This window comes from Chenopodium quinoa, unplaced genomic scaffold (assembly GCF_001683475.1).
Source record: "Chenopodium quinoa cultivar QQ74 unplaced genomic scaffold, ASM168347v1, whole genome shotgun sequence".
Taxonomy (NCBI): domain Eukaryota; kingdom Viridiplantae; phylum Streptophyta; class Magnoliopsida; order Caryophyllales; family Amaranthaceae; genus Chenopodium; species Chenopodium quinoa.
Window position 1 is genome coordinate 1,145,587 of NW_018745105.1, and position 12,476 is coordinate 1,158,062.

Consider the following 12,476-nt stretch of genomic DNA (forward strand, 5'->3'; position numbering starts at 1 on the left):
AAACTCTTAATCATGGAATAAATGCCACTCATCATTTGTTGGTAACTAGATTTCCCGGTCAAAACAAAATTTGTGAAACCAAACCCAACCCTAGGTATAAGGGTACGTCCAGGTCAAACCTAAAGGAAGGCGATATTGCTAAGGTCTAAGCTAAGCTATTCCCAAATCTTAAAACGATGGGTTGGTCTATGTTATAGAAATTAAATCAATTAACAAGTGAAAATCAATTATCAAAACACTATGTAATTTAGGATCCACATGAACCAATGATAAACTTGCTAAGTTAACGGGAATTTGATCAATTAATCAATGCAAGGGAAAACGATATTTGCAATCTATATAACTCAAGAAGCTATTTCCTAGGGCCAAGTTAATTGCCTCTACAAATGACTTAAAAGGAAAATAGCAAATCAGGATCAATTGATAATAATAACATTCAAATCAATTGTTCATGTCATTGAATATTATTATGCAATCTAGCATGATCATCAAGTTTAGCTACCCCTCTTAAAATCAAACACGTGTACAAATTTCATCAACCAATTTAATCACATCTATAAATCAATTAAAAACACCAAATTACCTATAGATTATCACTAATACATGCTTCACCACATCCCCAGCAAAGGAACCATTCACTACTCATGATAAAATTGAAAATCATAACAAAAGAAATCATCAATCTCATCATCAACATTGTAATCTAAATATCACAATCAAATCAAGCTAAACAATAGAAATTCAACAATATATCAAAATCAAACATAAAACTGCATTGAAAAGGAAATAATTCTTACATAACTTTGATCAATATCAAAGGGGAATGAAGATTTATATATCACAATCATCAAACACCATGTTTCTCTCTCTAAAATCTAAGTAAAATATCACAAAATTAAGAGCTTCTCTCTCTAGAATTCTAATCAAATTCTAACTCTAATGTAATTATAAGATGATTCTCTCTCTAAATTTGAAGGAAATCTATATATAGTAAAACTAACTAAGGAGAAGTTAGTTGGACGTCCAAAAGTGACCTCAAAACGTGCGGCCTCTCACCCCTAAGCGTGGCCGCAACAAAATAGGTACGGAAATAGGGGAAGGAAAGATGCGCCTTAGAAAAAAAATTGGTATGGATATAGGGGAAGGAGAGACGTGCGGCAGCAATAAAATGGGTATGGAAAAAGGGGAAGGAGAGATGCGCGGCCGAGCCTTCCACCTGCACGGCCGCTCCTCCTTCGCGCGCGGCTGCGCCCTAGGAGCAAGGGAAATGCCTTGGGTGCGCTCGAAGATGCCCCCATGAGCTCCACATGATCCATGTTGGTGAAGTAGTTTCATAAATCCCTTACGGTGGGTTCAACACCGTCTTTTAATGTCCACACGACATGAGACCGCGACCTTGAAGACTTGACTCTTGCACTCCTTTGATTTTGAGCTTCAAGAGGGGAAATGAGATGCATTTTTGGCCTTGTATACCCCGAGAGAATCGAAGAGTTTCTAGAACATAATCAACTTCATAAAATCAAAGAAAAGCAAACAAGTAAAGAAGAAAATGCCAAATAGAGAAAATACAAGTAAAACTTGAGAAAAGGAAATAAAAGAGATGCAAAAGTAATTAAAAATCATCCTAAAAGAAGCTAAATGAGTTCCATAAATGAAACTCATCATTATTCATAATGTTTAATTCAATTTAAGCCTCTTGATATAGTGGGGAAAGTCATCAATCTACAACTGAATGTAAGGACATTGCTTTTTTCTCTTTATTTTTTACCGAAAAATGTTGGGTACTTTGTGTTTATTTTCTTACTTTATAATTCTTCTTGTAGGCATTTCAAGATCTATTGGCCATTAAGAGCCATTTTATTTCAAATGAAAAGGAGCTGCACAATGTCAAGTCTGCGCTCACTACTGCTAGAGTGGAGGCTCATGCCAGCAATGAGGAGTTAGTCAAGGCTAAGCGCTCATTGGACGCTGCATAGAAGGTTCTTGAGGAAAAAAAAATGATATTGCAAGTCTAAACAAAAGCGTTGAGGAATTGAATAAGAGTCTAGGTGACCTGACCAAGAACGCGTCTGAGTTAGAGGCGCAGCTGGTCGATGCCCAAGAGGATGCCAAAAGCTCCAAGTGCTTGGAGTAGTTAACGAGTCACTCTAAGGTGTTAAATTGCATAATAGCTGATCGTTTGACAAAGGAAGATTCCTAGAAAGAGATTGACGTCTTCCTCACTCTTTAGGCACTACAGCTGACATTGAGTCTGAAACCGAAGGGGACGCTGAAGAAGGCAGGTCTACACCTGAGTCGAGGCCAGTTGACGTCAAGGACGCGTCCGACACCCTAGTCGATGATGATGCTCTAGTTCAGAATGCTGATGAAGCTATTCGAGATGCTTGACTGCTTATGTCTTTTTCTTTTGATGTTTTGCTTGACTGTTGCTTTTTCAAGCCAAAACTTATGCTTCATTTTAGACACCTTGTTTATGGCCGTTTGTAATTTGCACAATTTGCGTTCTTCGTTTCCTGTTTCACTTTGTTAGTAGAAACTTGACTGTGATATTTATGCAAAGTAACTTAAACTCTTGTTTTCATTTATGTGGTAGAGCCAAAATAGGCGAAATTATACTTTGATAAGAAGTTTTGAAAAATCTGCCAAAGTGAAAAGGTGTCTAAGTTTTTACAAGCTTTCTTTTTCACTAAGGGATTTCTGCGTTAAGACCACTAGAGAGTCTGGCATCAAGGCCTTTGAATCTAGCGTCAAGGCCTTTGAATCTAGCGTCAAGCCTCTATTGATTCTTGCATCAAGGCCTTTAAATGTGGCAATAAAGCCTCTGTGTTTGCCCCCAATGTCTGACTGTAACACCATTAGCTTAGGGTTTTAGGTGTTCTCCGTTGGACATTCCTTTTGTTGACCATTGACGAGGGGAAAACTATGTCGTTATCTAATATTCCCTCGGTCAAACTAAATTTATAACACTTAACAAACCTAAATACGAGTGTAGAGGCAAGTTAAGGGTCGAACCCAAAGGAGCAATAATGTTCAAGCACTTTCAATTATGCGCCTAAGCTAGGTCGAAGACGAATGTAAGAGAGCATACTAACAAATAACAAAACAAATAACTAAGGAAATAAAACACTAGGAAGGGGGATCAACAAGAAATCATGTCAATTGCAACAACTTGGAAAGATCATGCCAATCAAAGGTTGTGAAGACTAATGATAAGAGCAATCAATTGGAATCAAAGAGCTATCTCCTAATTGTTAAGCTAGGGTTCACTATGAATAACAAACTAAGAGAATCACAATAGAAACCAATCGATAATTGCAATTACTAAATCAATTATTCATGTCATTAGGAATTACAATGCAATCTAACATAATTCTCAAGGCCTAATCGAATTACACACATGCAAACCTTCACTAATCACTTTAATCTCAACAATCAATCAACACAATTCCCAAATTAATCACAATTAATCAATCGTAAAAGTTTCACCCAATTCCTAGCTAACAACTACTCAAATATCATCATCTGTCAACAATAAACTAAAGAAATCAAGAATTCACAATATATGGAGAATAACGACACTAATCAAGCATCAAACATCAAAATAAATTCAAACAAACATGAAATTGAATAAAGCAATAAAGAGGAGATAAAGTGAGATTTCTTCTTTGATTGATTATGGAGATCTTAAATACAATTGTCATCATGAATCTTCAAGCTCTCAAATAATCATTGAAATTCCTCATTTTCTCTCTCTAAAATCTACTCTTAAAACTAACCCTAGATCTAGAGAGAGAAGCTTTCAACAAAGCTAAGAAATATGTGGTCTAATTCTAATTCTAATTCTTAAATTTTGTCTCTCTCTCTCCAACCCAAAAATGGGTATTTATAATTACAAGGTTAAAAAAAAATAAAAGAGAACAAAAATAAAAGAAAAAGAAATGAAATAAAAATAAAAGTAAAAGAAAAGTAAAATAAGAAAAGAAAGGTAAAAAGAAATAAAAAAAAATTAAAAAAAGAGATAAAAATGAAAGATAATTAAAAGAGAATCCCAAAAATAATAAAGTCAGTGGACTTCGAATTCTCTGACATCAATTTGGGAATTATCCCCTACTTGGATCAACACCGCAAATCAGCATTATCATACTTCAATCAACACACTTCATCAAAATCAAAGATGACAATTCAAAACCAGCTGCGCATCTCACTTGGAGGTCGAATGGGGCTGCTAGGAGTTAATTACGGGGCTGCAGACTGGAGGCGAGTTGTTGCGGGCTGAAGGTGCGGTTGGAAGGTCGTGCGAAGGTGGTGGTTATTGCGGCTGGTGTTGCGCAATATTTCGTGAGTTGTGGTGGCTGGGTGCGGCTGCTACTGGTGGCTGATTTTGCGGGATATTGGTGGTGAAAATGTGGCTTTGGTGGCGGACCAGGGACTGATTTATGTTGCGGGAACAGGGGAAGTGCGTGAACAGGGGAACTGTATTGGAGCAGGGCACGACGACCGCGCCCGAGGTGATGGAGCCCGCTCCCGCGGGTTTGGGGCCGCGTCTGCGGTGAGCCCGTGGCAAGACTGCGGAGAGTTCTTGGTCGATTTTGATGTTTTGGTGCAACAAAACCTGCGCCCGCAGCTTGAAGACCCGCGTCCGCGGCAATCATGGCTGCTGGGTTTAATTGGTGATGTGGTGGTGTAGCTTGCTGAGTAGTAGTAGTTGTTGTTGTTGGTGATTGCAATTAAAGGAGTGGTTTTGACATCAAGCCTGAATATCGGAACTCCAAATATGTCAATTTGAATCGAGTCTTGTCCCGAGCAATCACCTACATGCAGTGGCGGACCCACGTGTAGTCATAGTGGGTCCGCGGACAACCTATTATTTTCTATAAAAAAAAAAAAAAAACTAAGTATCAAGAGTTTTAGCTTGTAGTCTGGTGGTTTGTTCCCCATCCTACCACATATGAGATACGGGTTCGACTCCCATTACTCTCAAACTTTTTTTTTTTTTTGGGCTTTACAACCTCAATTTCACGATTTAAAATATCCCCAAATCCCCAATTCCCCCAAATTGAAACCCTAAGTCTCAAAGTCACCCAATTACCCAAGCCCCGTCGCCGTTCACCGTATCGCCGCCTCGCCGGCAGCCCGGCAACCTTTTCGTGCTTCTCCGTCAGGTATGAGTGAGGCGTCCGTCAAATCGTCAATCCGTCTGTGAGTTTGTTAGCGTCGTGCTCGTGCAGTGGCTCCCCAAATTCGATTTTTTTGAGGTTAGTTTTAAACTTTTAATTTATATAATTACATTGCAATAAGATTATAGAGATTAGATTCTATATTTCTATATGAAATCATCAATTTAAATGTTTAAATCAAAATTATCAGTATGTTTAATATCACTATATCAGTGTATGAGTTTTTTTTTTTTTTTTTTTTTTTTTTGGGTGAAATTTCTTGATTTGATTAGTGCTTGATTATTTGTATGACTTTATAAAAGCTTGAATGTCACCACTTGATTATCGTCACTTGATTAGAGCTTGAATGTTGTGAATTTGTGATTTGTGAATGTGAGTTATGGCCGGATATTTGACCATTTGAGCCCTATTATAGACTTATAGAATTATTTCTGTTTAATTGATAAATGATAATAGTTGTCAAACTTGCTTATTAGCTATTGAGAATGGTGATTGCTAATTTGGAGATTTGGGGTTGAAGGGTAGACTGAAATTGAGGTTAATGGGCGTTTTTTTTGATGATATTATTAGTTTTAATAACCTTGAGAGAACTCTACTTGTATGATTTATCTAATTCAACCTAACTTCAATTTCAGAATGAAAAGAAAAATAACTCAAGATATTTCAAGTTTTTTTACTAAAAAAGTGCCTACTCTAAATCCTCCTCCTCTACAAAATGATCCTCCTCCAAAATTTTTTTTACCCTTTCAAGAAAGTGAACCAAGTACTCCTTTACATCATGCTACTGAACAACATTCTTCCCTATCTCACAATTTCCCTCAATATGAAGATGGGCAATCTTTTCCCCAAGGTGGTTCGGATCCTAGTGCTCAAATTGGTGAAGGAAGATTAAGTGCACTTGATATTATTAATCTTCCCTATCTCACAATTATTAAGGGGTTGTAGAAGCATTATCTTTGGGTGAAATTGAATCGGGAACTGGTTTAAATCAAGAACGTGGCTTATGTAGACCTTGTGATACTCGTTGGGGATCTCACTTTAAAACCATTTTGAATGTGCTTGATTTATATCCTTCAATACTTTTGTCACTTGATTCCATTGCAGAAGTATCTGATACACTTGATTCGAATAAAGCACAATCTATTACACACTTGTTGATGTCATTTGATTTTGTGTTTGTGGCACACTTGATAGTTGATATATTTGGCATTACAAATGCGTTTAATGTGGCATTGCAAAAACATGATCAAGATATTGTAAATGCAATGGTCATGGTTGATGTAACCAAGACTAGTTTGCAAAAGTTGAGAGATGAAGGATGGGATTCACATATGGAAAAAGTCACTTCTTTTATGGCTAAATATGACATTGAGGTTCCAAACATGGAGGGGCGATATGTGGTTCCTGGGAGAAGAATGTATAGAGGTAAAGGTCCACATGTGACTAATCTTCATCATTTTAGAGTTGAAGTTTTTCTAAGTGTCATTGATCTTCAATTACAAGAACTTGAAAATCGATTTTCCGAGGTAAGTAAGTAATTACTTGTGTGTATGTCTTGCTTTAATCCTGCAAATCGGTTTCATTCTTTTGACAAAAGAAAGTTAGTTCAACTTGCTAGATTTTATCCCGGTGAATTTTCAAGCTCTGAGTTATTATTTTTTGAACATTCACTTGAAAATTTCATTGTTGATGTTCGAAATGATGAGAGATTTTGGAATTTGAAAAGTCTAAGTGAACTTTCTACGAAACTTGTTGAGACGGGAAAGTTTGAAACTCATGACCGAGTCTACTTACTTTTGAAGTTAGTGTTGATTCTTCCCGTTGCAACGGCAAGTGTAGAAAGAGTATTTTCTGGAATGACGCAAGTTAAAGATAAATTGCGTAATACCATGGGAGATCAAATGTTGAATGATTGTTTGATTACTTATCTAGAAAGAGATTTGTTTTACAATGTTAGCATGGATGATATTATACATCATTATCAAAATATGAAAACTCGTCGAGAGCAATTGTAATAAAATTAGTACTTTTTTAGTTGTAATATGAATTTGAATTACTTTATGAAATGAACAATTTTTTTTTTTGTCCATCATTCAAGCTTTGACTATTTTTTGATATTTTATGCGGTCGGTGGACGATGATGGGATGGGACAACCTATTATTTAAATCCTGAATCCGCCACTGCCTACATGAACAAGTGAACATGAGGGAGAAATAAGAGACAAATCATGAAAAACTAATAAAAACTAGAATCATGAAAAACTATGAATTAAGGACTAAAATCATGAAAAACTAATAAAAACTAATCAAAACCCAAAATGAGTTATTAAATTGGAAAACCAAGAAAATTATATGAAAATATAAAAAGAAAATATAGAAAAAGGACCTTAATCTTATTCTTTTGTGCGCCATAAATGACCCTCATCAAATTCCCCCAAGCTAAACTTTTGCTCGTTCTCGAGCAAAACAAAATCCAACCCAAGGGAAAAATGATGACATTATTCACGTAAAGAAAGAAACAAAAAAACTAGAGAGGATAGGAATATACATTAACTCACTTTCGTAGGAATCACGGTCAATTTTAGCAAATAATGACAAGACATTTAAACCCTTAGATTGCCCTAGAGGACGAGTGATGCTCTCGTAAAGGTTTCACAAGAGATTAACCTATAAATCTCATAATAATACAAACAAGGCAAAGCGTGAGAAGGAAATCAAAATAAAAGAAAAGCAAACACATGTTCATGAAAGGATTTTTCCAAATGCACAAGCACAAATGAATGCAAATCTTTCTAAACAAGTAAGGGAGTGCACATTTCAAGATACCCGAGGTTGATTGAAACATAAATATGCTAAGAATAGGAACTAGAGAAACGCAATCCACTTTCATACCAAATGGTCTTAACGCGTTCTCGCTACTAGTCTCGTATCTTCCCCTAGTGAGCATCTCAAAAATTCTACGAAGGAACCAGAAAAAGAAATAATTTTTAGGCTACTCGACGTCTTGACATTGCATCCCCTCACCTAAGGCTTTAATTAATAATTCCCTCCCTCGGTATATGACTCAACCTCTAGGTCGAAAGGTCTTTCCCAATGGTTGTCACGTAAGGGCAAAAAGGGTGAGGATAGGCTTAAAATTTTGAATTTGGCGGTATTCCTAATTAGTGAAGCAAAGGGTGATCAAACCTTCTCCTCATGACCAAGCAATCGCCAAACAAAAACAAACTAACTCCCCCAAGCTTATTCAAAGCTATAACCACAAGCATATATACAAAAAGCGTAAACGCCTCTCCACTAAGCTTAAAGGAAGCATTGTCCTCAATGCTTGAAAAGGGGAAAAGAATCACATCAAAATATTTTTCAATTTTCTCATTTTCACTTTTTTTTCTTCATATATTCAAAGCAAATGTCCACGCCTCTTTTAACTTTTGACGACTTTTTTCAATTTTGTATTTATTATGTCCTTGCTTCTTTTGACTTTGGACGACTTTTTTTTCATTTATTCATTTGCGCGCCATTATTTTACACAAAAATCACAACACAAACTTGCTTTCAAGAGAACCAAATATCCAAACTCCTCCACCACAAACTCCAATAATAATGATCAATTGCTTCACAAAAACCAAAAATGGAACAAAAAGAAACAAAAGGCTCAAATTTCTACAGATGTGGCTTGAAAAGAAGGGAAAAGGTTCAAATGGTTAGCAAGAACGCAAATGTAAACCCATTGAACTAAAAAGGATGAAAATTAACCTAGAAAAGAAAAATTACCACCCCGAAAAGATGCCTTTGTTCTCCCTAGATGGCTCAATCTCGAGTTTAAGAATTATGAGTCAAGATTCAAGATTAGGTCCGCAATAGTCAATGATCCATGTCGCTCAAGAAAATATGTGTTGAAGGCTTGATAAATAATGAACCTCACATGGATGTAGGAAAAACTCACTATTGGTGTCAAATCGACTATAAGAAGCAACTATCATCATGCCACAAACAAGTATAATCAAGTTTCATGGTCCCACTAGTTCTAACAACTACCTTAGCATGCTTTATCCTAGAATCAACCAATAATACTCTCAAACCGTGATGTAGACACCCATTTGTGTCTCCCCAAAACAAAACTCGGTGATGAGTGCCTTTCACGTTGAATCATAATCGAATGAAGTGAAAGTGTGGAAAGTCTAGTGTTGCAGTTAGTTTTTACTTCTTTTCTTTCTCTCTGTTTTTGAAAACCTATTTTATGAAAATATCAAATCTAGTTTAGATTGGTCCATGGTAAGGGTCCAATAATGGTGTAGTTGGATTGGGTTCAAAAAGAGTTTTCCAACGATATATTATAAGCCCAATTCCGATGAATAATGAGGAAGTTATGGCCAAATTGCTAAACTGGGCCCGGTTTGATTTTTATATGCGACCCAATGATCTAGAGGAGGGCCTATTATGATTTATCATTCCTAATGCAATTAGGATTGATTATAGTCTTCTAGAATCTTCTAGAAGGTTCTTCTGAATCCTAATGTGATTAGCATTGATAATTGAGTTTTAAGAGTTTTATTTAGAATAAAAGAAGTGTTTTTAAGGAAATTATAGTTTTACCCTTCGTGCGCTTAAATTTTATCAAAATAAGAAAACGTGTGGAAAAACTGTCTGCAGCATCGCACTATATAGTCTGTCGCCTGGCGACAAGCCTGGCGTCGCGGCGACACGTCTGTCGCTTGGCGACAGGCTCTGTCGTTTGGTGACAGGGGCGTGTTTGGCGACAACGTCCTGTTTTATTCTTTTCAGAACTCTGATTCTTTTTTATCATATACGGCTGATTTTCATTCTAAATAGCCTCCTAAAACCTCCGTTTTCAATCACCAACTCTCATCAAGAAATTCTTGATATACTCGCTCTCTTTCTTTTCTAAACTAGCCTTTTCTCAAATACAAAATTTCGGATTCACAAGATCTAGAAACATCTAGCCAAATTCAAAGTTGCCTTCGCCCTAGACGTGAAAGGTTTGATTTCTGAGGGTTTGGTCCCAAATCTAGTCTAAACTTTCTTAATAATTATTCAATTTAATTGTTTGTTTACCTTGTTGACCTGTTGGTATGTATTTTGGCAAAATATACTAGTATATTTTGCCAATTATATTGGAATATGTATATGGGCTTTAAAACGCTGCCTGAGGCAGCGTTTTATGTTGAAGCATAAAACGCAGCCTGAGGCAGCGTTTTATTTGAAGCATAAAACGCTGCCTGAGGCTGCGTTTTATGTTAAAGCATAAAACGCTGCCTGAGGCTGCGTTTTATGTTAAAGCATAAAACGCTGCCTCAGGCAGCGTTTTTCTGCTAGACTGCATAACCAGCAGCATCTGCTACACTACATCAGCAGCAGTTTCTGCAATCCGTTGCTGCCCCTACACATAACCCTCACCCAACAGCATCAGCTCAGCCCCACCTTGAACCACCACCCCCACCACCATCCACCACCATCAACCACCTCCCCCACCACCACCGGCCGCCACTCTCGACCACCCCTATGCAATGTAAAACACCCTAAACAACGCAAGGACATTCCCACCACCACCATCATTAACCACCACCCCCACCACCATCAACCACCTCCCCCACCACCACCGCCCGCCACTCTCAACCACCCATAAACTACCATAAAACACCCTAAACAACGCAAGAGCATTCCCACCACCAACCCCAACCTTTCCACCACCATCGACCACCACCGACAACCATCAAACACTGGAAACAACCCCAACATCATGATAACCATCGTGAAACAGCACTTTAAGTGCAGGAGACCAAATATATGCTGCTTGATACATATAACAGATATAAAAGATATAGTTTCACTAACAAAAGTCAAATTCGGACAAATAAGGGAAATAAACTTCAAATTGTACAGAGAGACATTTAGAAAACATTTCTTGTATTAATAATGTAAGCGTTATATACAACATTGTTAAATATCTGAGTACCACAAAAGGATCAACTAACTAATACTATCCGGACTCATGTATTGGAGTTAACTAATCTCCATCCTGTGTGTCCTCAGTCCGTCTACGAACACACCTCGGACGCCTCGTGTAATGCTGAATAGTGGTGAATGGGTCTCGGGGCGATGGAGGATTCAGCTGGCGAGACGATGAGTCACCCTGGCTGTGGCCGGGAGCGGTGTTATGGATGAAGTAATCCTCTGCCTGTGTAGAGCCCGAAGTATGACCTCCACCACTACTCTGTCCGAAGTCGAACTGTGAATGGAAGGAGTTGGGGTCATGATCGTCCCTGGGGTGGACGAGATGGCCATGGCCATATCTCTGCAAGCTATGTATGCCCATATCTCGCACCCGCTCAACCTGGGCTCTGGTGGGTACGGCTGCTAAGGCATCTGAAAGTGCATCAACCATCGCACCCATATCCCCTGCCTGCAGTAATCATCCATGAATTAGTAATATGATATAGAATTTCAAATAATTTTGGAAAACAAGAACTGAAAAAACTCACAAGTCCGCTGATAACATCATAAGCTGGATGGTAGTGCGTGGACGGTGGGGTGTAGATAGGGTTGATGAAAAGGCGTGTAATCTGCCTGTACCATACCATGTAAGGATCACGCGGATCCATAACACCCTGAAACAGGTGACCGTCAACGATGGACTCCAACCGCTGGTCCTAAAGCTCAATGAATTGATGATGCTCTAGTGCTCAGTTTGTCTCCAACTTTCCACGACGGTCAATGCCGTGGAGGCAAATACTAGTGTCACAGGGCATGGGGATAGGCTGCTGAAGTCCGAACTGTCGCAACACTCGGTCCGGTAGGTGGCTCTTCACGACCTTAAAACAGATCATGGGGGTCCTGGCAAGCTACTCAGCTCGATGCTCGAGCAAGTGTTCCGACATGGCCTCTACCAACACAGCAGAATAGGGATCCCATGTCATCTGCAACAAGGATATATCGTGAAAAGGTTAGGGCAATGCCAATAAACAGTACAAAGAGTAAACAAACGATTACAAATGTAGTGCAAGATTCCACCTGTTCATCCGAGAGTCGATCGAGGGCGTCACGGTAGTAGAGAAGACCTCTCGCTGTATGCGCATGTGTTAGTCTGGGAACCACCCACCCGTGGCAACAAATTATTTAAGAAGTTGTACTAGCTAATTATAACAAAATTTGAGTACACAAGTATAATGTTACGAACCTACAACCGTATGCCTGATCGGGTTCATGGAGCGGGGGAGCATCGTATGCTGCGTACTGATCGTCCTGGTCCAGCTGCCCTGGACGGTGTACAACAGGCCTACC

At 38.3% G+C, this 12,476-nt stretch overlaps 1 protein-coding gene across 1 annotated transcript; it reads left to right on the top strand.

Moving 5' to 3' along the window:
* Window positions 1-6,006: 6,006 nt before the first annotated feature.
* LOC110710025 lies at window positions 6,007-6,715 on the top strand. The gene is made up of 2 exons (XM_021888289.1): window positions 6,007-6,010; window positions 6,114-6,715. Exons 1-2 carry the CDS (start codon window positions 6,007-6,009, stop codon window positions 6,713-6,715), a joined length of 606 nt encoding a protein of 201 aa, XP_021743981.1.
* The last annotated feature ends 5,761 nt before the right edge of the window (window positions 6,716-12,476 follow it).